The sequence below is a fragment of the Asterias rubens genome, chromosome 20 (genome assembly GCF_902459465.1).
Source record: "Asterias rubens chromosome 20, eAstRub1.3, whole genome shotgun sequence".
NCBI lineage: Eukaryota > Metazoa > Echinodermata > Asteroidea > Forcipulatida > Asteriidae > Asterias > Asterias rubens.
In genome coordinates, this window is record NC_047081.1 from 9510091 (window position 1) to 9538090 (window position 28000).

General features: G+C 40.3%; 1 protein-coding gene across 2 annotated transcripts; it reads left to right on the forward strand.

Moving 5' to 3' along the window:
* Positions 1-7600: 7600 nt before the first annotated feature.
* Positions 7601-27364, forward strand: LOC117303580 (cytochrome P450 2W1-like). Of its 2 annotated transcripts, XM_033787780.1 has the most exons (11): positions 7601-7701; positions 13929-13980; positions 16181-16400; positions 18480-18662; positions 18976-19069; positions 22014-22169; positions 23531-23736; positions 24655-24777; positions 25416-25652; positions 26255-26353; positions 26891-27364. In XM_033787780.1, exons 3-11 carry the CDS (start codon positions 16241-16243, stop codon positions 27145-27147), a joined length of 1515 nt encoding a protein of 504 aa, XP_033643671.1. In that variant the 5' UTR covers positions 7601-7701; positions 13929-13980; positions 16181-16240; the 3' UTR covers positions 27148-27364. The 2 variants fall into 2 exon arrangements, with proteins under 2 accessions (XP_033643671.1, XP_033643672.1); XM_033787781.1 differs by lacking the exon at positions 13929-13980 and having other exon boundaries at positions 7602-7701.
* The last annotated feature ends 636 nt before the right edge of the window (positions 27365-28000 follow it).

The window sequence follows — 28000 nt, forward strand, 5'->3', positions numbered from 1 at the left end:
TAACAATCCTGTGAAGTGAGGTTTTATGCTGATAATTATTTTGAGTAATTACCAATTGTGTCCACTGCCTTTAACATAGGTAACTAAAGACTTCGATAACTACAGGCATGACATAATAAACTCGAGTTATTTATCTAATTTATTTTTGTCATTGTGGTCTCATCATTGAAGCAACAAACATTGTTAAGTGTTGAATTACAGCGGTAAACTCCATCATACTTTCACTTTCATCATACTTTCCTAAAGTGGTATAAACATTTTTTTTTCTGACAGTTTCCCTGTTTGTGCCAGCTTTTATTTTCGATTTAATTTTATTTCTTATTTATTTATAATATACCAACTGGCAGCAGCAAATCTGAATTATGGAGTTTCACCAAAAGTTTTACAAAATAATTGCATTTGATTTCAAGCACTGCGCAATTATGCCGAGTTAAACCATCCGTATGGAACGTCCAAATGGAATGTAATTTTAGGCAACACATGGGTTAATTTAGGCATCACGTTTCGACCAAGGTAGTCTTCCTAAAAAGCTGTGACAGCACAACACAGACACAAAATAGAAAACATGAGGTCAAGTAAAAAAAAAAAAAAAAAAAAAAAAAAAAAAAAGAGTGAAAGCGAGTAAAGTGTAAAAAGGATAATGAGCAAAAAAAACACAGGCACTGAAAACAGAAAGCAAAGGTTAAAACAACCGGCAACAAACAACAACAAATACATTGCACATGACTTGTATGTTGTAGTTTCACCATGGGGGAAACATGCAACAGCTTAGACTTGTGGACAAGTCGTTAATGGTCCCACGCGGTGAGATAGTCGAGTTGTGGCGATGCTATGGCGAGGGGTCCCACTTCGGCGAGATCCCTGCTCTCGCGCGAGCTGCTGGTTGCCGACTTCTACTCCCCAGCCGTGACAACAGTAGTAGAATCCCGCGGGAATCGCGGGGAGAGTTAGTCTTGGTGCAAGACGTTTCTCGTTTCCCTTTCACGCACACCGCAGACAATTCACCGACAGCGCCCACATCGCGACTCACCTGACTTGAGTGGACTAAGTCAGGTGAGTCGCTGCGGGCGCTGTTGGTGAATTGGCCGCGGTGTGCGTGAAAGGGAAAAGAGAAACGTCTTGCAACAAGACTAGGGGAGAGTCGGAACGTCTGTTGCTTTACATAGCATTTGATTGCGAGTTTGGAACCAGGGCCCAATTTCATAGAGCTGCTTAAGCAAAACATGTTGCTAAATGCTATTCTGCTAAGCAGGTTTTAACACAGGATGCAGTCACAAATTTTACATGTGGCATGACAGTTTGGCTGGTCTTTGACAATTAACAAACGTGCACAGTGTCTTTAATGGATCATTATACAGTACTACACACAAGGTCAAAGTCATTACCATTACCACTCAATTTCCACGTATCTGGGCAAAATAAATACTTAGCAGAAACAATACACCGGTGTGTTTTGTTTGTTGCACACACGCAGGATGTAAGGTGAAACACCTCAATTTGGTGTGAAGGTCTCTGTCAAATTGACGACAGTGGCGCTCAGGGGCCAATTTCACAGAGCTGCTTTAAACATAAAATATTGCTTAACAATTTTCTGCTCAGCAGACATGAGCCAGATACCAGTCGCAAATTATACAATGTGTTTTGGCTGGTAACACTGTTCATGTAAGTATATTTTTGCAGTGCTTAGCTACTTTTTGTGCTTAAAGACTCTGGACACTATTGGTAATTGTCTAAGACCAGTCTTCTCACTTGGTGTTCTCAACATATGCATAAAATAACAAACCTGTGAACATTTGAGCTCAATCGGTCGTCGAAGTTGCGAGATAATAATGGAAGAAAAAACACCCTTGTCACACGAAGTTGTGTGCTTTCAGACGCTTGATTTCGAGACCTCAAATTCTAAATTTGAGGTCTCGAACTCGAAAACTACTCCACTTTAGAGGAAGCCGTTTCTCACAATGTTTTATACTACCAACCTCTCCCCATTACTTGTTACCAAGTAAGGTTTTATGCTACTAAATATTTTGAGTAATTACCAATAGTGTCCACTGCCTTTAAGCAGCTTTATTACAAACTGGGGCCAATTTCATAGCGATGTTTAACGGTTAGCAAAAATTCGTTCTAACTTTACCAGCATAACTATTGCTTAAGAAAAATGGCCGGCCGTCTTGCCCGTTCACAATGGATTTACATTGTTTCCTTATTACCAAAAGTGTCTTGGGGATTTCACAAAGAGTTAAGACTATTCTTATCTCGAGTTAGGACGAGTTACTCGTCCTAACTTTAGGACTTCAATTCAAATATTTTAGTGAGAAATTACTTCTTTCTCAAAAGACAATTTTTTTATGCTGACAATTATTTTGAGTAATTACCAATAGTGTCCAGTGCCTTTGGTTGACTACACCGGCAAGTAAATGGCAGTGTTCAAATTTACTCCAAGTCATTGAGGTTGATTAATAATCAGATAGTCATCCATTATTACATCTGCAGATGCCATGCTTTCCGGTGGATGCGGGTTTAAGCCGAAACTCATGAAGGTCTAACAGAATAGGAAGTAGGACGTGGTATCAAAGTACCGACATGTTTTACGCACTTTTAAAGTACGGTGAATACTTCTTCGGATGAACTGGTGTTTGTGACGTCATCAGGCCCTCTACGTCATAAGGCCCACACAATCATCTGGATCACATTGACTATTATTCATCTTAGTTTAATATAGTGTGGGTTAACCACCATGTGGGCCTATACGAGAAAACAAATAAAAGTTTGAACATTTGCCTTTTGTCACAAGTTTGTATGACTTTCTTTGTTGGCGCCTTCCCTCTAAAAAATAAAATGTGAAAGAGTGAAAACCACCACTCTTTACATTTCGAGCTGTCCCACATATGGCTCTTTAAAAGAGTGGTGGTTATTTCACGCTTTAAGGGGTTTCACTCCAGTGCCCAATTTCATAGAGCTGCTTAAGCATAACATTTTGCTTAAGCAATAAAAGCCTTGCGTAGTAAAATCAGATTACCGGCCAAAAATTCACTCAATTCTTATGCAAGTTAATAACAGCTAAATACCAGGCACAAGCAATGTATATGGTATGACATTTTTTGCCAGTAACGTGTGTAGAATAAGCAAGCTATTTTCGTGCTTAAGCAACTTTTTGCGTAAGCAGCTCTATGAAATTGGCCCATGGACAGAATGAAAAATCACTCAAAAAAGATGCAAACTTCAATCTGAAAGAGTGGAAGACCACTCGAAAAAGGGTTGTCCCTCATATTGCTCTTCAAATAGTTGCATTTCACTCTTTTGCATTTATAGATAGTTGAGCAGTTTTAACGGATGTGAACACTATAAATGTACATTATTATTAAATACACTGCATACCTTCTTGCAAGCTTTCACAATAAAAACCGTTGACAAACCTCAAATGAGGAGTCCCATCAAGAAGAATAAGATGGCTGACAAAATGGTAATTACTTCTTCAAGAAAGCTGAATTTTGCTTTTCAATTATTGCTTTTGACTCACCCGCCCACATGACCCCTTTCCTACATCAAAACCAATGTTATTTTACAGGAGGTGGCCAGACCTTTGCGTGGCAATGAGTTTATTTATCATCATTATCAGATCAGTAGGCGTTTCCTCTGTGGATTTCCTGTATTTGTTGAAAGACATTGATGATAAAAAAATACTCAGTTATTGTTCGAGACAACACTGACTGGCGACAGTAGTCTAAACCCAAGTGGTTGTAACTTACGAAAAGGGTCAATATAGGGCAAAACAAAATAATGTATTGGTTCAATCCCCTCGAAAAAAGTATTGCTGTTATATAGGACGTTGCGAAGCATTCCCCTGAAGACGATCAGAGCTTACTGATCGAAACGTCGAGTCTTTGACACCTTTTAAAAAACTAGCACTACTCAAACGAAATATTCACACGTTGTTACCGCAAACCTATGTCAGTTATACTTCCACCATGGACAGTTTAAAAGCCTACGTTGGAAGTAGTTTGAGTTTGTTTTCTATTGACACCATTCATTGAAAAAGTGTAACCTTTGCCACTGCCTTAAAGGCAGTGGACACTATTGGTAATTACTCAAAATAATTATTAGCATAAAACCTTTCTTGGTGACGAGTAATGGGGAGAGGTTGATGGTATAAAACATTGTGAGAAACGGCTCCCTCTGAAGTGGCATAGTTTTCAAGAAAGAAGTAATTTTCCACGAATTTGATTTCGAGACCTCAGATTTAGAAGTTGAGGTCTCGAAATCAACCATCTAAATAAACGCACACAACTTCGTTTGACAAGGGTGTTTTCTTCTTTCATTATTATCTCGCAACTTTGATGACCGATTGAGCTCAAATTTTCACAGGTTTGTTATTTTATGCACATGTTGAGATACACCAACTGTGAAGGCTAGTCTTTGACAATAAATTACCAATAGTGTCCACTGCCTTTAAGCAAATTATTTGCTTAAGCACCTCTATGAAATTTGCCCAAGTATTAGGCACAATAGATGGTTTCAAATACGCCATCTTTGTGAATAGCTTCCATTTTGCAGAATTCCATGGGACACCGGCGTCCCCATGGAGTTCCGGTCAGCGGATATTCTGTCCCCGTCATGGGAAAATAGGCTGGAAGAGGGTGATTCAAAAGAGGGCGCTAGCTACACAGAAGAAGTTTGTAATAATAACAGTAATTATAAAGCGCCAAATTACCAAAGGATACAAGGCGCTGAGAAGGAATGAAGAGGGAAAAAGACAGAACAAAGATAAAGATGACCAGCTACGAAGAGGCAAAAAGGTGGGTTTTGAGAGCACGTTTGAAGGCTTGGACACTGTTGGAGCTTCTGGTAAGGGTAGGTAGAGAATTCCATAGCCGGGGAGCAGCAATTAAAAATGCCCTATCACCTGCAAGTTTATGGGTTTTGTGAACTGGAAGGGATTTACCAGTAGTAGAGCGAAGAGAGTAAGAAGATGTCTGGAGTGAAAGGAGAGAGGAGAGACAATCCGGGGCACAGTGATTGAGGGATTTATATGTGTGGACCATTGTACGGAATTGAATGCGTTGGGCAACTGGAAGCCAGTGTAATTGCTTGAGAAGTGGAGATGAGTGAGTGAATTTGGGCAGCTGAAAGATAAGTCTGGCACAGCGGTTTTGGAGCCGTTGAAGGCGGGAAACATCTTTCTGTGAAACACCATTCAGGAGGCAGCAGCCATAGTCCAGCTTGGACAGAATTAAGGCACGGACAGCATTATGGCAGGCGCTGAAATCAAGAAACCTCCTGATCCGGCTTAGGTTGCGTATACGCCAGTTAAGAGAGCGACAGAGCTGAGTAATGTGAGCAGACATGGACATGTTGCGATCGAAAACAACACCCAAGTTTCTGACAGATGGAGAAGGATGAATTTGAGTGCCATTTAGATTAAAGGTGAGGTGATCCAGATTTTTGAGGTGAGTGGGAGAGGCTGCAATGAAGAATTCCGTCTGAGTTTGCGATGGGGGGACCGAATCTCCTGCCACACCGGTGTCAGATGCAATAGGGGACTTTTAGGACACTAGGTGGCAGCAGACTTACTTGGTACAATCCATTGTTCTCGGTAATATGCGCAGGCTCAGAACTACGTAAACAATGGCAATTTACCTGGTAAGTCTGCTGCCACCTAGCGTTTTAAAGTCTCCCAATGTGTCCGCCGTGCAATACTGTCCGCTCCGGACACTTTTGCATATGCAATCGTGTCCGGGGCTATGCAAAAACCGTCCGGCGGACATGTACATGACTGTACATGACTATATGTGCGCGCCTAAGCGAGCGTGCATGCACTGAACCTACGTACATTGTATATGCAGCATGAATATTCACGTATTTTATGATTGCAGCGACCACCCAACGGCCGAACATTTCCCATGTCATTCATGACATGCACTTAGCTTGTAAAAAAAATGGCGAACGTGTTCCGTCGACCAAGGGCGTTTAATTTACTACAAGGACGGTTTTGCACGGGGCGGCCACAACTGCATATGCAAATGTGTCCGGGCGGATAAAATTGCATTATGCAAAACCGTCCGGCGGACACTATTGCATATGCAATAATGTCCTCCGGATAGTATTGCATAGAGGACATAATTGCATCCGACACCTGCGTTTTTCAGATTACACGACCTCCAAATAATAATTATTGTTCAAAGCATTCTGTGTAAATCATGCATGCAGGAAGTCCAGGCTCTGTGGCTGGCTCTATGCCACAGGTAACATGGTATAAAAACAGACATTGTCATCAAAGCACTATAAACAAAGGCCCCTTTTCGTTTGTTTAGATGATCTTCCCAACATCTACATCCACCAACAGAGGGCAGTAGTCTTTCCATCAGGGGCCATCATAAAACTTGTAATCAGCCGTTTTGTGCTACGGAGCGTCCCTTGGCAGATAAAGACAGGGGCCCAGGCTAACCAGAAACGCCACAAGCAAGCCTGTACGGTATAATATGACCACAAGGGGGCGGCATGTATATAAGGCTCAGCTGTAATTTACTTGTTTACAGGCTATTGCATTCTAAAGCCGGTGCCTTAGGAGATCTGTCCCCCGGAGACAAATTCAAATCTCAAAGATATAATTTCAAATCTTAAGCTTGATTGGTTCCCAACCACAATCCTAATTTACATTTTACTTTAAAACTCTCCAAGTAGAGTGTATAATGGTTGCTGCTCTCGTTACTGCACTCTCAGTGAGGCAAAGGTAACTGCTGGTAGTGTGATGTGATCATGGAGGTTAGAAATATTCAAATGGTGTGGTTTATTACAAAGTGCTCCGTAAAAAAAGACGACCCCCCTTCTCCTCCCAACCTTATACCTTATGTGTGACGAAATTATGTATGGATTCAACACGGGTGTGGGAAACCCCGGCCCCGGTAGGTACATTATTTCGGCGGCACACGTTTTTTCCTTGAAATGCATGAATGCAAGTCGGTTATGGCTCGCCCACAATAACAACATTGCCCTCACAGCACCGCACACGTAGACTTGATGTCAAATCTGAGATTGTGGTTATTCCTCTGCATCAGCCACGAAAAAAACCCAACAACAAATTAGCTATCACACGCTAATGACGGAGGTTAAAGACCAGTCTTCTCACTTGGTGTATGTCAACTTATGCATAACATAACAAACCTGTGAAAATTTGAGCTCACTCGGTTGTAGAAGTTGCGAGATAAAAATGAAAGAAAAAAACACCATTGTCACACAAAGTTGTGTGCTTTCTGATGCTTGATTTCGAGACCTCAATTTCTAAACTTGAGGTCTCGAAATCAAATTCGTGGAAAATTACTTCTTTCTCGAAAACTAAGTCACTTCAGAGGGAGCTGTTTCTCACAATGTTTCATACTAAAAACCTCTCCCCATTACTGGTAATAAAGAAAGGTTTTGTGATGATAATTAATTTGATTAATTACAGATAGTGTCCACTGCCTTTAATACAAAAGGGCGCTATTTCAGCCAATAATGTATTGGCTATCGGGTAGACTACAAAAACCACGATCGCAGACTTGAAACCAAGTCTACCGCTTATGAAGTGGCACAGCTATTCATGTAGAGGAATGGGACAATATCGTTCCCAAACATTGAAAGTGGAGTATACGGCCAATACAAAGGCAGTTCAACCCGAGAGACCGGGCCTCTGGTCAGAAGACACTCTGAGCTCTGAGCATCAACAAGGTAGGGTTATGTTTCTTGTTTTGTCTGTTTAGGTGTTCGGGCAACAGCCCGAATAACTCTTTGATTTTGTTCGTTTTTTTTATTTTTTTTTATTCTTCTTCTCGTCGATTGTCCGCAAGAAAAAGCATAGCTGCGAAGCTTGCATTAAGTTGAAACTTTGCACACAGGTAGACAATAACCAAAAATCTTAACTTTTGATCTACATGAGGGATTTTTACAATCACTACACCATCGGAAAGGTCATTAGAAAACTCCGTAAACGCCTCACAGACATGACCCCTTGTTTTCAAGGCGTTTTCAACAAACATTTTCCTTCCGGTTAGTTAGTCTCTTCTCCAGTTCTCCACAAAAGCTATTTTGACAATCTACATCATATGAAAGGGCTTTACGTACGTATGTAGTGCCTTTAGAATGCTTTGAATGCTTTGAAAAAGGCGTTAACTACTGGCTTTTAGGCTGAAATGTACACATTAATGCTTGTGTATAGTCGCGTTCAAGGCGTTTTCAAAAATACATTTCCCTCTTTCAATAAGTTAGTCTCTTCTACAGTCGTCAGTATTTAATAAGTTCATATTTCCTCAACCACAAAAGCTATTTTGTCAATCTTTACATCATACGAAAGAGCTTTACGTACTTCATAAAAATGGAGATGTTGGTGACCTTCTCTTGACCTTGTTTTGACTTGTCTTAAGCAAGGTTATGAAATGAAAAAATTGCTAGGTGCGCCCAGTAAGCATAAAATCGACCGTTAAGCAGCTCTATTAAATTGGGCCCTGCTCTAGCAGCAGTAAGAGATCTGCTCCAGCAGTGCAAACCTTGTAGGTTCAAATCCCACCAATTTTATAAAACACATTGTGTTAGGATTAAAGGGGTTAAGTTTTGAGTTAAAAAATTAGATGTGTAAACCGAACAAGTGTTTGTAAATAGACAACCACTACATGTAAAAAAATTCTTTATAAATCTTTTTCGAAAGAGCCATATACCTGAAGATACTCGTGAAGTGGTTAAGAAATGTCAGTTTTTAGATGTGGTAGGCAACCATTATAGAGGGAAACCCCAAACAATCACGTAGGGTCTGAACAACCAATCCACACGATTCAAGCCTTCGTCCCTAGATTTTAACTGGGGTGCACTAAAAGTTCACATGCTAAAATTTTCACCTTGGTTTGTATTTGTGAATTATTCATGTTTGGAGCATTATCAAGGGTTCCAACAGCCGATGTGGACGTTTTTTACTGTCTTTTATGGTCTAGCAACTATTAGTACAACTTTTGACATTACAAATAATATTAACTCCCCATTTAACTGTTTACATCTGTTTTCATAAATATAAAAGTCCTCAACTTAATAATTGTTTTTTAATGACTTGTATATTTATGAAAACAGATGTAAACAGTTAAATGGGGAGCTAATAGTTGCTAGCTCATAAATGACAATACAAAAACGTCCACACCGGCTGTTGGAACCTTAACAATGCTCCAAACATGAGTAATTCACAAATACAAACTAAGGTGAACATTTTAATAATCTTATCTTTCATATCAATCTGAAAAGTACAAATAAGTACTTGCAGTAAGTGGAATAATTATGTCAAACAGCAGTGCAAGATGAAATTCGAATTAACTCCAGTTTGTAGAACGGAGACCTAATTATAATTTTCGTTCATTTTTTTTAGCATGACATAATTAAATGTCAGGTCACGCGAATTCAATGCTTATAGTTAACCAAAGATATATCTCCTGAACCACGTGTCATCGAGTCGTAATGTTTGCTCTTTCTTGTAGCTCTTTGGTCGGACACTTCCCCTGCATGTGCAAAAGTTGCTGTTTTAGTAAAAACAAATTCCTACGATATGGGCCAAGAGCTAAGCTATTTCTTTATCCCCTACGTTTTCTGACATTTTGTTCAAAGATCATTTCGACAAGCGTAATTACACCGACCGAATTCAAAAGTTAAGGAGTCTCGAAACGGCCTGAATTGTGCACCACTGCATGAAAACGGCTTTGATCTGTGCCCATCATTTTTCATCTTTTGCAATCGGCTCGGAAATGCGCCCAACGTTTCCCATACTTTTTGGAAGCGTTCGGGATAAGCACGGACCGTACCGCTTTTTCCATGCTTACTTACAATGCCTGGAAAATTGCTGGAATCATTTTTCCGACATGCATCCACTTTGCTGTTCAGTGTGTTGAAAATCACTAGATATCTGCGCCGGCCGTTTCATATAATGCTTGAGCAGCACTTAAAACAATAAATCAAATTTGTTTCTTGCGCTGATGACATGTCCCCTATACAGCTTGTCAATATTACAATGGTCGCTAAGAAACGCAACATGTTTTTGTTCTTTATTCGTCTTTGTCGAAAGAACCATAAACCCGAAGATACTTTTGTGGCAAAGGAGTAAATAAATATCAGTTTAAGATGTGGTGCGCAACCCTGGTAGAGGGAAGCCCCAAACAATCACGTAGGGTCTGAACAACCAATCTACACGATGCAAGGCTCCGTCCCTAGATTTTAACTGGAGTCCACATCAGTAAAGGTCACATGGTAAAATTTGCACTTTATAGTTTGTACTGGTGAATTATTCATGTTTGGAACGTTATTAATTAATCCAGGGTTCCAACAGCCGGTGTAAATGTTTTGTTAATGTCGTTTATGAGCTAGCAACTATTAGTGCAACTTTTGACATTACGAAAACAAATGTTAGCTCTCCATTGAAAGGAACACGTTGCCTTGGATCGGTCGAGTTGGTCGCTGAAAAGCGTTTGTAACCGTTTGTTAAAAAATGCATATGATTAAAAAGATTTTAAAAGTAGAATATAATGATCCACACAAGTATCACTCGAAATTGCGTGGTTTTCCTTTTACCTCATCGACTCACACGGTTGGCCAATATCCGTCTACATTATTTATAAATAATGAAATTGTGTATATTAGGATTATTTATATATAGTGAAAGATTTCATACGACTATATATATAAATAATTGTGTTGTGAAAAACTGATTATTTGTAAACAAAGATTAAATAATGGTTAAATAATAAATGATATATTAAATAATGAATCAGTTGTAAATAGTTGCGTTAAACAATAAGTCTACACTTGGCACCCCATAAGGGAACGTGTTCCTTTAATTGTTAGTTGTTTCTTCGAGCAACGGCCTTTCTGATGCTAAATTACCATAATACACATCGAGAAAAAAAAACCTTTGCATTTTGACGATCTATTTGACGAGCTTATTTCATTGACTCAAACACTGACCCTGACGATATCCGAACACCTTGTGTTTGTTTCTACAAACACTAAATTCTAGTTGTTTGTTTGTTTGTCTGTCTGTCTGTCTGTCTGTTTGTTTGTTTGTTTGTTTGTTTGTTTGTTAGTTTGTTTGTTGTTTTTTGTTTTTGTTTGTTTGTTTGTTTGTTTGTTTGTTTGATGCCATTTTGTTTGCGGTACTATGCCATGTAACTTTAACTACATCATACGAATATAGTAACGCATCTACTACATCATACGAATATAGTAACGTATCTACTACATCATACGAATATAGTAACGCATCTACTAACATCATACGAATATAGTAACGCATCTACTAACATCATACGAATATAGTAACGCATCTACTACATCATACGAATATAGTAACGCATCTACTACATCATACGAATATAGTAACGCATCTACTAACATCATACGAATATAGTAACGCATCTACTACATCATACGAATATAGTAACGCATCTACTACATCATACGAATATAGTAACGCATCTACTACATCATACGAATATAGTAACGCATCTACTACATCATACGAATGTAGTAACGCATCTTACATATTTAGAGTGCTTTCACATGCGTGTGTCTCGGTTTCGAGTTGGCGAATTGACAAGAAATTAGCAATCAAGTGTATGTCATGGACAATTTTATCGTAGAGTGCAGTTTTCTAGCTGTAGTTGGGAACTCATCGCACGTGTGTTTTACTCTGACATGGTGACTACTATTATTCGTTTTCGAAGTTTTGGTTTCCTGCCTAGCCTGCCAAATCTCGCCAAAGGAGCACCATACGATGTCAGTCACTATACAAACTATATATACAGTTTCGTAATGAAAGAAAAATGCGGTTACTGAGCAAATAAACCCTACAGCGTATAACCAATGAATGAACAACATAACAGCGACCCGCATACACAGTATTCAATTAACATTTTTGTGAAGCAAGAACAAAACAAACAGGCTTTTATTGTATTTGGGGAAAGTCTATAGCTTCATATTTCTATATAGAAAGGTTTGCAGTAACACCAGGTAATGACTATCTCTTATGAGCTGGGGTGGTTCTGAAAAGAACAATTGGTGTTACCGCAAATGGTGTTCCCGCACACCTTTCCATATCGTATTTCCACCGTGCAAAGTTTCAAATCCTATTCATATTTCTATCAACCACGTACTTTACTTTGATCATACTCATAGAGCAAGCACAGAGCCTTTGTCCTATTCTTTTGATGCCGAATGAAAGTGCTTTATAATCTGTCCATGGTCTGTCACTTCAGGAAACGCTAGCTGTGACCTTGACCGAATGAGGTCACGCAGTGTGGTGGAAGGAACTAGTACAGTGCTGGGCCCAATTTTATGGCTCCGCTTACCAACGAGTTCTGCGCTTACGAACATAACTATGACGACACTAATCAGACAATACAGATGTATAAATACCCCCCCCCCCTCAAAAAAAGGTGCAGATTACACGCTTGGGGATATAAGCGCCTGCATGTTCATCTTATTACCGCGGAGATTGTGCACTGACACACAAGACCAAAACCAGAATGTTCGATATTTAGACATTATTTTGAATCCATAACATGAAGGATAATGGGCCAAACGGTTATGGCCGTTTGTTGTAGGCCTACAGATCGTGACTACCCTTGGACTATGGTAATGGTGTTCTGTGTGTGTGTCAGTGCCCCTTTTTAAAGGCACTGGACACTATTGGTTATTGCTCATAATAATTGTTAGCGTTTACTTGGTAACGAGCAAATGAGAGCTGTTGATAGTATAAAACATTGTGAGAAACGGTTTAAAAAATGCCTTTTTAGGGGCTATTGAAACTATTGTTTTCCATAAAATGAAATGATTCTCAAAATGGTTATAAATACTGTTTGAAAGCTGCACCGCATCTAACCATGTAAGATTTTATTGACACTAATTTATTAAAACCAATAGGAGACTTTCCAACGCTAGGTGGCAGCAGACATACCGGGTAAATTTCCATTGTTTACGTAGTTCTGAACATGCGCATAATTCCGAGAACAATGGATTTACCCGGTAAGTCTGCTGCCCTCTATCGTCCCAGAAAGTCTCCCATTCTCTTTAAACTTACACATTATCCGTGTGCTAAAAACTCTCGACCCTTATGTACGCCTCGTTATTTCCTGATTTGAAATCCACTCGACCATGGTGTTAAACAGAGTGCCTCGATCAAGCAACACTGAATTGTATGAACCCATGCATGCAGTAGACCTATCCAGACAGGGTCCAATTTCTTCAAACTGCTTTAACATTTTCTGCAACTGCCGCCGGGGGGGGGGGACTGATGCTTTCTTTCTATTCGATTCGTCCAAATGAAACCAACTGTTTTGTTCTCTTTACCTTGACACATTTCTTGCTGATAGTGGGTCGGGGTAGTGGCAAGCGAGTTCTGGAATGACGCGTATATCCTGTTAGTCTTTGTTTCAAGACGTTCTTGCTGAGTAGGGCTTATACGCATGTGTGCACACTCAACATAGACAAGTTGTGATCGTTCGATAGTTAGTGGCTGTTTCTACCTCCATGGTTCGTGCAAAAGAGGAAGAAACTATACTTTCTTCCCCCATTTTTGTTTCTGCCACTGTCGTAGTGCTTTTTGATGGGGATTGTTGTTGTCTTCTCAATCGATTAAAAAGGGAATACTTAAAATATGGAACATTTTTGGAGGATGGCAATTCTATACAACAGGGAAAAAATGCGAGCGGGGGCGATCGCGGTAGCTGAGTGATAATGAACAGCAACGTCTTGTACCAAGACTAACATCCTGGGTTCGTACGTAAACTCCCATAGTGTCTCCAGGGAGTGGGCAGTGACAAAACAGCTAACAAAACAAGTGTACCGAGTGAATGGTCTGCAGGTTCAATCATACTAGAGACATGCTCAGTTTGCGGCAGCTGACTATTTATAATTTTGTTATATCTCATCAGGCTGAGTTACTACGGAATGAGTGAAAAGACTAGGTGTCTGGCAGAACTAAAGGTAGTATTCTTCTTGGTCATTGCAATTTGCATGCAATATGTTTGAGTTTAGTTCCAGTTTGCAAGGAGAGTTTCTGTTTAGGCGATTGATATGGCTTGACATTTCTTCTGTGTGCAACTAAAGGAAGTGACATGTGAGTCACCCAAACATTTCGACTGCAGACGATGTTTTAAAGGAACCACAAGTCGTTTGTTTTCGTTTTTTTAATTTATTATGACGTGTTAGAGTATTAATTTTGTGATTTTACTAGGAACGTCACGATTTGTTCTGTACTTTATAACACTAAGAATGTACTACATGTATATTGCCAGAATTTAATTTAGAATTATAATTTGGAATAATATTAATAACATAATATTAACGTGTGTTGTTAAAAAATATAAAAACTGTCAACGCACCGGCAGAATAGCGAGCGATTTCCATTGTGTAGTAGCAGCAAATTGCTACACAAATTTTTTCAGTTCCTACTAAAAATCATCACTTGCTACTCAATGTCAATTGGCATTCAGTTTTCACAAAATAGGTTCAGTCTCTTTTTTTTTTTGCTGTGAAAAATTGCTGGATGCAATCGTTCCTTGATGAGTATACACACAAAGAGAAGGGGTTCGGCCCGGTGTGGTTATCTTCAGTCATGATTTGAAGGCTTCTTGATAAGTAACGAGATATAAAACTCATCTGTTGACTTCTTACGCATATGGAAGTAGACAACTTAATCCAATGTTTAGAGTATATGCATTGTGTCGCCAGAATCACTGCTTCTTCACATCCAAGATAAAGTCATTGAAATTTGCCGGTAATCTTGCCTTTGAAGCATAGTAGGCATACCTCCCCTCTGTGTTGGTTTTGTCTTGGTATTTATTGTTAAGCCTCATTAGATTGTTGGATTAGTTGATGGTGGGTGCAATGTTTTCTTTTCTTACTATCCACGGGACCCTAGTCCTATATGCCTACCTGTGCAAGAGGTTAAACATGGCGTCACTCTCAATGGGTGCGTTCGTGTAGCTCCCCTGGGTCGACCCCGGTGTGTGGCGGTTTTTTTTCTAGGACGAACGTGGGTAATTATCTGCACACGTTCGTCCTGGAAAAAAAACGCCACACACCGGGGTCGACCCAGGGAAGCTCAACGAACCATGGAGCAACGCACCCATAGACTACGAATCTGTAGTTTACTAAAGTTGGTCATTAAAGTGATTTGTTCAACTGTTGAAAAATGACTTTGTAACTTGAAAGATATCACGATGCAGGCTTGCACGATAACACGAACGCTTCTGTTTTCACAGAAAACATTTTGTAAAACTTATCAAAACAATAGGACGCGATATCGTTGCAAGCAATGTATACTTAAAGGCACTGGACACCTTTGGTAGTTGTCAAAGACCAGTCTTCTCACTAGGTGTATCTCAACATAAGCTTAAAATAACAAACCTGTGAAAATTTGAGCCCAATGGTCATCGAAGTTGTGAGAAAATGATGAAAGGAAAAACACCCTTGTTGGACGAATGTGGTGCTTGCAGACAGGAATACAAGACTTTATTATTTTAGTGAGAAATTACCCCTTTCTCAAAATCTATGCTACTTCAGAGGGAACCGTTTCTCACAATGTGTTATACTATCAACAGCTCTCGAATGCTCATTACCAAGTCAGTTTTTCAGCCAGTATTTGTTTTGAGTTATTACCAAACGTGTACATTCCCTTTAAAGGCACTGATGGAAAGGTCAAATACCAGTGTTCTGACTGGTGTATCCCAACATAATTATGCATAAAATAACAGATCTGTGAATTTTGTACTCAACTGGTTATCGAGGTTGCAAGAGAATAATGAAAGAAAAAAACACACATTATTGCCTATGGGTGCCTTCAATTAGCTTCCCCGGGTCGACCCTGTCTGCCCACGGTACGTTCGAAAGCTTCCTCTATGGTTTGCACCATGGTTTAATGGTTTAACCTCATGGGTTTGACAGTGTTCTAGTAAAACGCACCACCAGATCTCTGCTGTGTGTCGTATCGTATCTATGGTCGTTTAGAGAGCATGGTCACTATAAATACACCCGACAAACACTATGTACATGTACATGAAGAAGATCACACAGGGCAGTCCCATAGCTTGACATCTAAGATTTGATCTTATCAATCAACATCACTCCTTTTTTCATTTTGAAAACAAGTATTTACCGGTGTGAGACCCTTTTTACTGTATAGGATTTGGCAAGAATTCCCCTCAGTGATTTTTCTCGTCAGTGGTGATTCCTAGTGGAAAACATGCTGGGCTTGATAGCTGAGGTTGGCCTTATGGGCAGCGTAGTGCCGGTGATGATGTTTGCCGGACTGTCTTTCATAGTCATGGGTGTGTTTAACTCTCGGCGCCCGTCAGGATTTCCACCCGGACCGGCGACTCTTCCGTTCGTTGGCAACATTAAAGGTGAGTGTTCAAAAAAGATGTTGGTGACCTTTGATCTGAAATATCTGTAGGGTTTGAAACTATGCAAGGTGGAAATACGATATGGAAAGGTTCGCGGTAACACCATGTAATGACTATCTCTAATGAGTTGCATGGGGTAGTTCTGAAAAGAACCGATGGTTTCAAATCGATGTTTCGGTCAGAGGCTGATCCAGAAGACGATTGATCGAAACGTCGAGTTGAAACCAACGGTTCTTTTCAGAACCACCCCAACTCATGCGGATAGTCATTATATATAAACATGGTGTTACCGCAAACCTTTCCATACTGAAATACTGGTTCTTTACTTAGTTATTCAGTGTATGTGGAGTGGGTAAACTTTCGAAACTTTTTAACACTGACATTCTGAATGACCCCTTATCCTTCAATTGCTGGGTAAATTTTCTTGGATTTCTCAGTGTGTTACTCAGTGCAGTTTGTGTGAAAGGCAGTGGACACTATTGGTAATTGTCAAAGATTAGCCTTCACAGTTGGTGTATCTCAACAATATGCATACAATAACAAACCTGTGAAAATCGGTCATCGAAGTTGCGAGATAATAATGAACGAAAAAAGACCTCTCCCCATTACTCGTCACCAAGAAGGGTTTAATGCTCATAATTATTTTTAGTAATTACCAATAGTGTCCACTGCCTTTAAGGTGGTTAAATCCCCATCCTTGCGAATTTGTAAAGGCATCGAGAAGTGCATGCTGTTTTGAAGTTTCAATCCGCGTTCATTACTTTATACTTGCACTGTTTGCTTTTTAAACTAACATTTTCCTTTCAAGCGACAAAACTTTTGGGGAATGAAAAACTCTTTTAGAGAAGTGAATATACACTGGTAACTAAAGGGTGAAAGATTCGGACACCTCTGTATGTTCCGGCAACCCTATGTTCCGAAACCACCGACGATAAAAGGCTATGGTTATGGTTATGGTTAGGGCTAAATGGTCACGATGGGTGTCGAAACTCGAAACAAGGGATGTATGGACATAGTGGTGTAACCAACTAAGTGGTATTATGTTTGATCCCAATTACTAAAGGTCCCAAAGGCTATCACAACCGCACCCTAGTTTGTGATGATTCAACTCGGTGTGTGTTAACTTTCACATTCATTTTTCCCTCCACTGTAGACGTCAATAGGAGACTTTCCAACGCTAGGCGGCAGCAGACATACCGGGTAAATTTCCATTGTTTACGTAGTTCTGAACATGCGCATAATTCTGAGAACAATGGATTTACCCGGTAAGTCTGCTGCCCTCTATCGTCCCAGAAAGTCTCCCATTCTTTTGTTCACTTCATTTAATCGCATATTAAAAACCTCCCCTAAATTGGCAGCACAAAGCTGAATAAGAAACCGCACTAAAGTATAAAGCCGAGGCCCAATACAAATGTACATGGGAAAAAGAAGAAAGTACACAAAAGAAACATTCACAATGGCCTAAGGAAACTCAATAAATGGCGACAAAACGAACATTTCACAGAGCAGAAAAGAAGGGAAGGAATGGGAGACTTTCTGGGACGATAGAGGGCAGCAGACTTACCGGGTAAATCCATCGTTCTCAGAATTATGCGCATGTTCAGAACTACGTAAACAATGGAAGTTTACCCGGTATGTCTGCTGCCACCTAGCGTTGGAAAGTCTCCTATTGGTAATCACTCTGAATGGTAACCACTTTTGATTAAGAGCCTTCACCAGGTTTCTAAAATATACAGCGTTGAGGAAACATTTCACTTTGGAAAAGATATCAGTTTTTACGGCACACAATTTGAAAGCGTAATCATGTATTCCTATAGTATTAGGGAGATTTCTTCCGTGGCGTGGACATTATTCGCTCCGGAATTTAGGCGATATGAAATGTTCAACGATTAAAAACAAAATACTTTGCATCTAACCAACCTCCACGTAGTTCAATCTTAACGTGGAGGTCTTTCTCCATGCTGAGACTCAGGGATTCAACAGTTGCATTGTCCTGTTGGAGACCATTTATTTCTTGAATATATAGCTTGAACCAAACAATCAAGTTAGAATGTCTTACATTGTATTGTTTTGTTTCAGATATTACCAAAGAAGGGACACCGCTGTGGGTATTGATGGTGGAAATGAGCAAGATCTACGGCGATGTTTTCTCCATCAAGCTGGGTACGAAATGGTACGTGGTGTTAAACAGCTACGAGGTTATCCACGAAGGCATGGCTAATCCATCGCTGGCACTGGCGGACAGACCACACTACTATTCAAGTAAGTGACATTAGCCCTAGTCTGGTCCCCTGTCTTTATCCGCAAGACAGGTGTTGGTGTTACAAAATCAGTGATTTCATTGGATAAACTTGCAGTGACGTTATAATCTTTCCATCGGTGTTTCTTTCATGTTCGTTGTTCGTTGGTTTGGATGTCTGTGTACACCCAAACCAAACAGTGTCCACCAGACCTCAGAAAGGCAATTGACAAATATAGTATTTGCATGCCAAAGAATCCCTGGAGAATGGCGTCACTCTTTTTGTAATAAAAGATTACGTCACATATTTATTCCACCTAAACATTTTCTTTTTAGCGGATATTTTTAGCGAGGATTATCGCGATCTGGCCTACACCAACTATTGTCCAACGTGGGTCCTACATCGAGAATACGCCCTCAATTGTTTCAAGTAGGTTCCATTTTGTTTTATATCATTAATGATTTTATAGTCCTATTTAAAGATGCCAGGGGTGAGTTTCACAAAGGGTTTAGACGAGGCTTATCTCGACGCAAAGAACTCGTCCTAACTTTGGACCGTGGCCTTAAGTTATGTTTAACTCCAAAACCAATAGGATTGTATTATTGGCCAATTTGACCATAACATGTAGTTTCCAATATTAAACAGATAATTTGTTGATATTCTCTCGTTGTCTGAATCATGAAATTATCTCAGTGGCACGTCCATCATGTATAAACAATTTTGCAAGTTTCATTTATTTTCAAATAATAAACCACAAGGGAAACTGACTGTGGGTCAGTGCATGGAGGAATAGTGCTAAATGATTGGCGAATTTGGTGCTCTTTGGGGCATTTCAAAGGTTTGTGTATGTTTTTGTTTGGTTGGCACAAATTATCTGTCAAAACTCGTTCACAGAAAAGAGACCATGGTCGTTTAGAGGCATAACCGTACAAAAGATCATGGCAGTGAAAGTTAGTGGTCCGTATAGCCTTTTGATCATCAATAATGACTTGGCACAATTTACTGGCCTTTTGAGGTCACGGGGTCACCAAGCGCTGCAGCAGACACTTCGCGCTCCTCCCCCCCCCCCCCTTTATTTGACGATAACGCACATTTATGTCAGAATAACCCAAGCAATATATTATGGGGTACTCAATGGTTCAGTAATAAGTAACAATATAAAGAGACAACATTGAGGTATAAGGTGAAGCGAATGCTTTTACCCTTGCCTATGGACAGACAAATATTTAGTATATAGTACAACCATGTAGAGCTAAATCTTTATAGCTCTATGGGTACAATCAATGCATTGCAATGTACGGTATAAATGAACCTACAGCCCCACGTTATTAAAGGAACACGTTGCCTTGGATCGGACGAATTGGTCGATAAAAAGGGTTTGTAACCGTTTGTTATAAATGCATATGATTGGAAAGATGTTGTAAAAGTAGGATACAATGATCTACACAAATAGCCCTCGAAATGGCGTGGTTTTCCTTTTACATCGTCGACTAACACAGTCGGCCATTGATGGGAGTTAAATTTTGGACTCCCATAAATTGCCGACCGTGCCTCGCGACGTAAAAGGGAAACCGTGCAATTCCGAGGCATGTTTGTGTGGATCATTATATTCTACTTTTAAATTATCTATCTAACCATTTGCATTTACTAACAAACGGTTACAAATGCTTTTCGAAGACCAACTCGACCGATCCAAGGCAACGTGCTCCTTTAATTTTCCATAAGGGGGACGGTATCTCCGGCGGACTGGGACACCGGCAGTCTCGCGGAATGGTTGCGGTATATAACGTGAGCCGTTTCGCTATCACCGCGATAGACCTTAACGACTTGTCCACAAGTCTACGCTTTGGTTGTGTTATTATCGTTAAAACAGACGTTATTCACTGTCAGCATGATGATCAGACGAACCCCTTGGAGGCAGGGTGCCTCTACCAATAATTTACCAGCCTACCCATTTCCCCCAAAAAAACATTACAGCCCTCCACAAGAAAGTCATGGTATAATTTTTTCGGACGTTCGTTTTGGGTGGCTGCTTGAGTAGAGTATTCGATGAGGAGGAAACGATTGTGGTCCGTCTTATATATAAACTACCAAGGACCGGTCTTTGCTCTATAAAAGCACGGAGGAACTCCCTCCATGCTAAAAGTGATCCTTTTTACCTTTTTAGACCGTCTTTACAGAAGGAGTAATCTTAAGCATTCCGCTCATTGTAATAATTAATAACACTTATATAACACGAGGTTAATCTTGTAGTTTTCTACACCACGCAAAATAATCATGGTGTAGTCTAAAATGACAAGGGAAATTCACGTACGCCCCATTTCATCATTTATAAACAAAATCTCAATACTCATTTTACGGGACAGTTTCTTTTTAAAAATGTGAGCTTTTATGTTTTCCTTTTTGAGCTGAATTCAAGTCGTTTGAAGTCCAAGCTCTGTGGCTCTTTTGTAAACATATGACGCCAAACAGATGAAAGGTCTACACCAGCAATTTAGAGACGATAGCCTGGGGGGACAGAACATCTTCCCGCACCTTTTACATTCCATGTATCACCTCAGGCCATCCAAACACAGGAACGTCAGAAACGGGTTGTAGAATATAAAGCTCTGTTTATTTATTTTAGCTAAGACCAGAATATTTAAGGCGAGAGAGAGAGGGGGGTCATTTGCACTCCTTGTTTTGTAGATATTCTTGTTTTTTTTAAAGAGAAAAATACAAAGGACATAAAGTTTGTTGAGACTATATTTCGCGCATGCAGGAAAAATCGCTGGGTAGATAAATATTGTATATAAATGGGTGGATTCACTCGTTTCTAGGTAAATTGTACAAGTATTTTGTTTTTCAAATAACGATGTTTTATTGCAAACAAAAATAAATGTGTATTTGGTTTGCGGTAACACCATGTGTGTATCTACTTGCCAGGTAGAGTTGTTCTTAGGGAACTGTCTTGCCTTATTCTACTGCCGTGGAGTAGATAATCGGAGGTTCGGGAGACTTCTCAGTTCTGAAAAGAACTGTCCTGCTTTTTAACTATTACCAGGGCGGATGGTATAGAAATTAGACTGGACTACTACTTTAGCTTATAGGATCGTAATTAACTGTACTGCCGCGGAGTCAGTTCTGAAATTGGTCTCAACGTTTCGACTAGCTTGCTCTAGTCATCGTCAGGAGACTAAGAACAACTCTACCTGGCAAGTAGATACACACATGGTGTTACCGCAAACCAAATATACATTGATACCTCACCATGCAATGCCTCAAATCCTATAAATAAAAAAAAATGAAGAAGTTGTGCTTCAGGTATGTACATGAGACGTCCTGACTTTGTTTTCAAGATTATTAAGGTCCAATGGCTATGTTTTGTACACAGGAAGGTAAGCAGCAATAAACAACTTGACGTTTCAGCCAACAAGCAGTTCACTGACTACGTGGAACCATTCTTGCAGCAGGAGGGACCGGCAGATGGGATAGCCCTGGGGCAGATAATGGCCATGGGAACCCTCGTCACATGGTGCTTCGGACCCGAGTGAGAAAAGTAGTTTTGTGATGGAGCTCTTTGAAACTGGGGGGGGGGGGGACACACACATATTTACTTTTTGTGTTTTATACATGGCTGAAAAGAGCATCTAACAAGCTTCATGTACACACTTGTGTCATTTTTTTTTCTAAAATTATATGTAATCATCTGAAAATGACCCGTAATGGACAAACAGCCTGTTTTTAATTTTAAAAAACATCAAACATTGTATGGGGAAAAAGTACACAAGTGAAACCAAAGGGTCCGAAACAATTTTTCATATTCATCTCTATAGATCAAAAAAGTTTCCATTTAAGAAATATGAAAATGTAGACCCTTATAAAGCAAAAAGCCAAAAATATTATTATCACAAAAAATAATTTCATCTTTTTGTTCACCCTCCCAACACTCATGTACCTGGAAGTGTTGAAGCAACTCAATGTCGATGGCCCGTCACATTTTAGTTTCGGATTAGATGGTTTCTCCGTGGGTTTTCCCGCATTTCATACAATAAAGGCGTACGTTCCGAGCCTACAACAGAGTCTTCCTCGAAGGCTAAAATTACAACACAAAATGCAAATCATGGGTATATTACTGGTGTCACAGAAGCAGTCAAATGGAAAGAAGTGAAAAGACATAGAAAACAGTCAAGTGGAAAGAAATTAGGACAGTGGCAGACCCAGACGGCAAACTTGACTGCTTCTGTTATACCTGTTTGTGTTGTCATTTAGCGTTATAGAACTATTTTCGGCATGTGTACCATTTTTGGCGGTAAAGCAGTTTGCATCAGCCAAATTCTGAAGGTCACTATAATGGTGATTAAGCTTCAACTTTTCTGCTGCTATTGAAGCAACTCAATGTCGATGGCCCGTCACATTTTAGTTTAAGATTAGATGGTTTCTCCGTGGGTTTCCCCGCATTTCATACAATATAGGCGTACGACCCGGGGCCGCCGGGGAGGGGGCATTGGGGGAAAATACAGGCACGGCAAGAAGAAAAGAAATTTGATAAAGAAAGTAAAACATAATTTTCTTTTAGAAACCGGTATAACTTGTGTTTTTACTGGTACGATTTCAGTTCTAAATCAACCTCTCCCATTCGGCTAGTATAATGCCACCTTTTCACAAGACAATTTCTACCACATTATGTGAAATTGTTGGCTTAACTGACAACACGCAAAAGTCATTGTGAAAATCTGTTTTTCTGGGCTTCTGACTGGCACCCAAATCAAGATTTAGCAACATATGGAGATCGTCAAATAGCTATATTGGTGGAACGCCGGGACATTAATCCGGAGGTCGCTGGTTCAAGTCCCACTACAGTCAATTTGTCTTGGTTCAATATCTTGTCTTTCTTCTCCGTTCTTGCAGGAATGAGAAACTTCACCGTGATCTTGTGCAGGTAGTGAGCGTGGACTGCAGCATAAACCTCGTTGGCAGGAGAATGCCTGCAGATATTTTCCCGTTTCTCAAATACCTCCCACTCTCGTCCAATAGCGAGGTAATAAACGTTGTGGGAAAGTTCATGCAGATCCTCACAACTGAGTTTCTTCAACGCCGTGACATGTACAATGAAGGTATTAACACAAATAGACTTGGAATGTTTTCCCCGCACACATGGGGGACTCTATTTTATTGAAAAATCCGATACTATCACATAAAGTGAATTTTGACATTACCCTTCCTCTTTAATGGCCTGGCGTTTCGAGCCTACAACAGAGTCTTCCTCGAAGGCTAAAATTACAACACAAAATGCATATCATATTACTGGTGTCATCACAGAAGCAGTCAAATGGAAAGAAGTGAAAAGACATAGAAAACAGTCAAGTGGAAAGAAATTAGGAGAGTGGCAGACCAAGACGGCAAACTTGACTGCTTCTGTTATACCTGTTTGTGTTGTCATTTAGCGTTATAGAACTATTTTCGGCATGTGTACCATTTTTGGCGGTAAAGCAGTTTGCATCAGCCAAATTCTGAAGGTCACTATAATGGAGATTAAGCTTCAACTTTTCTGCTGCTATTTTTTGTTATCTACGGCGGTTCCTACGTGCGATTCAAAGCAATCATCGTCAACAATTTGTTTCTAAGGAAGTTCAGGTTATTGTTTAAATCAGTTTGGTAGAGTTTAAAGACATTGTACACTAAAGGTAATTGTCAAAGACTAGCCTTTACAGTTGGTGTATCTCAACATATGCATAAAATAACAAACCTGTGAAAATTTGAGCTCAATCGTTCGTCGAAGTTGCGAGATAACAATGAAAGAAAAAAACACTCTTGTAACACGAAGTTGTGTGCTTTCAGATGCTTGATTTCGAGATCTCAAATTCTAAATCTGAGGTCTCGAAAACTACGTTACTTCAGAGGGAGCCGTTTCTCAGAATGTTTTATACTATCAACAGCTCCCCATTACCAAGTAAGGTTTCATGCTTATAATTATTTTGAGTAATTACCGATAGTGTCCACTGCCTTTAACGATTGTCGAATTTCGTTTACAGAAGACGAGCTGACTGATTTGTGTGGGGCCTTGATACGAGCACAGAAGGCTGTTGAGAAAGAGGAGCAGTACGAGTTCCTAACGGATGTACACGTTGTGCAAGTTATTGCTTCGTCATTCAGAGGTAAAACACACAAGACAGTGAGCCCTAATTTGCTACCTCATCATTTCATTTCATTTATTCTGGTTGTGAAGCCAATGACTCTCAGAAAAGTTAACTCACTCGAGTATAGCCCAAAAAAACCGCGAGAAGACAAGGAAAGAAGTTTTCACTTTTAGATGTGGGAGGAAAACCGCAGAGAATTATTCCCCCCAAAGCCATAGTTATCGCTTCGTCATTCAGAGGTAAAACGCCAAATCGTAAAAATTAATTAATTTCTGCCTCATCATTTCATTTCGTTGGTTGTGAAGCCAGCGACTCTCAGAAAAGCAAACTCACTGTAGTATCCAAGAAATGGAGAGACGAAAAGAAACAGAAGTTTCAGTCTTACATGTGGGAGGAAACCCCCCATCAGATAATTATTCCCGAGGGTCCATTTTGAGGTGGACAACTTTCAAAGCTTCATAACTAAAGTCTTACATGAACAAACACTTACGGTGTCACATTCCATAGCAGCATAGATAGAGGTCTGGAAGAAACCTGTAGCTATAGGGCAACGTCAGGACCCTGTTGTCCCGTTGGGGCGGCAATAGATGACCGGGCGCTCTAAATAGACCGTGAAGTAACTAACATTTTACTTTTCCCACTACTGTATACTACAGGCTCCATCGGTTACCTGACCACTACCTACTGGGGGCTTGCCTTACTTGCCGAGTACCCGGACATCCAGGCTAAAGTTGCCAAGGAGGTTGCCGAGGTCATCGGGAGCGAACGCCTCCCGTCACTGGACGATCGAGATGCCATGCCGTACACGCAGGCGTTCCTCTCGGAGGTTCTGAGGTTCGGTTCCGTAGCCCCGATGGGTGTACCTCGTTCGGCGCGTGAAGACACCAAACTGAGTACGTATATTAACGAAGCATACCTTTATTTTGCAACGTCACTCCGCAAGTTTTTTAAAACTTTGGCAAAAGTACGTAGGCCTTACGGGCGGTGTGGCAGGAGATTCTGTCCCCACACGGAAAACTGTGTACAAACTTCTTCTGATAGCGCCCTTTGTTTAATATCCTCTCCAGCCCACTTTTCCCCTCCTGTCTAGCGGTAGTTGGTTGAATGGCTTCCGACTTGCACCTAGACTTGATTCAAGTCCCATTCCCGTGTGAGAGGTCCCTAAGCATATCACCCCAACTTTAACGTAGCATACAGCACAGTGCGCGCTCGCCGTCAAAATGTGGTCCCATGTGGAACAGGTTTGGGAATGCAGAGCATCGCAAAAACAGTAGTTTCCTGGGGATGGCACGGGATTTGAACTTGAATCAAGTCTAACTTGCACCCCAAACAAAGATACTTTGAGGGAGACCGCCAACCATAGGGCTATAGGTAGCTCAGTTGGTAGAGCGCTGACACGTTAATCCGGAGATCACTGGTTCGAATCCCGCTCTATAGTCAGTTCTTATTAATGTGCAACCCTATTTATTAACAAAAACATGTGTCTATTTTGTAGAGGATTTCGATATTCCTAAGGATACCGTCATCTTGTATAATATCTACGGGGTTCATTTTGACGAGACGAACTACGCAAAACCAGAGGAATTCAACCCAGGTACGTGAAACTTTGACACCATTATACGGTAGTATGGTATCATACAATGTGCGCGCGCCTTCGTGGTCTATTAGTGAAAGAAACCCTTTTCTAAGAACGTCTATGAAGCGAGAAGAAACAACATGACAGAAAAACAAATCGGCTCCTGATGCAACGAAACCCAGATCTTTAAAGCTCATCTCTGATACTTTTTTTTTTAAAGATTTTGCCGAAAATCCGGAGCGAATAATAATAATAATATGTGCACGCAAGAAGAACGAACCCTTAGGAGATCTGAGAAGCGTTTTCTCAGATTCAAATTTTGGGCCACAAAAAACTGCTTGTTTAGGGAAAGGCCCTACAACCACATTATTTCGAAGTGGAAATAATTCTTTAAATGCTAGACGCTGCTGTAGGCTTCTAACCAAAGATTTTTTACTGTCAAACATTTCTTAAGAGTGATTACCAGACGTTTATAAGGCCTACAATCCCTTGAATTAAAGTGGTACTAACTCTTGATCATAACATCCAGTTCGTTCGTTTCCCCCCTTCTTTTAGACCGGTTCATCGGTGAAGACGGCTCGTTCAGCCGCCCGGAGAAGTTTATCCCATTCGGTATGGGTGTCCGAAGATGTCTCGGGGAATTCCAAGCCGAGTCGTTCCTCTTTCTCACCTTCTGTCGTCTTCTTCAGGAGTATCGGCTAGCTAAGATTGACGGCGTGGAGGGAGGAGAGAGCTTACTCGTTCAGGACCCACAACTACAGGGATCAAGATGGCCCATGCCATTTCAAGTCAACGTGACGAAAAACGAGTAAACGCAGTTTTGATAATCACAGTATGCAGAAGGCTGGTTATAATTTCGGTGTCTCATCAGTTGGACATATTATTCACGCACAGCTTGCAACAATTTATTGTTTTGTTATACCTTGGCAAAGGTTTGTAAGGTGGGGATCAAACAATAATATGTAGGCCTATATTTATATTTCTTAAAGGCAGTGGACACTATTGGTAATTACTTAAAATAATTATTAGCATAAAGCCTTTCTTGGTGACGAGTAATAGGGAGAGGTTGATGGTATAAAACATTGTGAGAAACGGCACCCTCTGAAATGCCATAGTTTTCGAGAAAGAAGTAATTTTCCACGAATTTGATTTCGAGACCTCAGATTTAGAACTTGAGGTCTCGAAATCAACCATCTAAATGCACACACCTTCGTGTGACAAGGGTGTTTTTTCTTTCATTCATATCTTGCAAGTTCGATGACCGATTGAGCTGAAATTTTTACAGGTTTGTTATTTTATGCATATGTTGAGATGCACCAACTGTGAAGGCTAGTCTTTGACAGTTACCAACAGTGTCCACTGCCTTTAATGTTTAGTTTGCGAAATTAATTTCGCTGTTTAATTTAACTTACCTAGTTGTGATTTCGAACTTTGGTCGAATTTCTTATCTCGCCTTTGAAAAAGGAGAGAAACTATTTGGAGTCGTTCCAGTCGTAATTGCCACAATTAAAAGAGAGACAAACATTGGCGGCTGGCAGAAGAAATATTGCTCCACTGTTGCATATGTACAATTTGCACAGGAGTGTGTTAAGCAATACCAGCGTACATGACAACCTCATACCCGGGGTTATTCGTGTTGTTGAACCAAGCTTGAAACAAATGCCA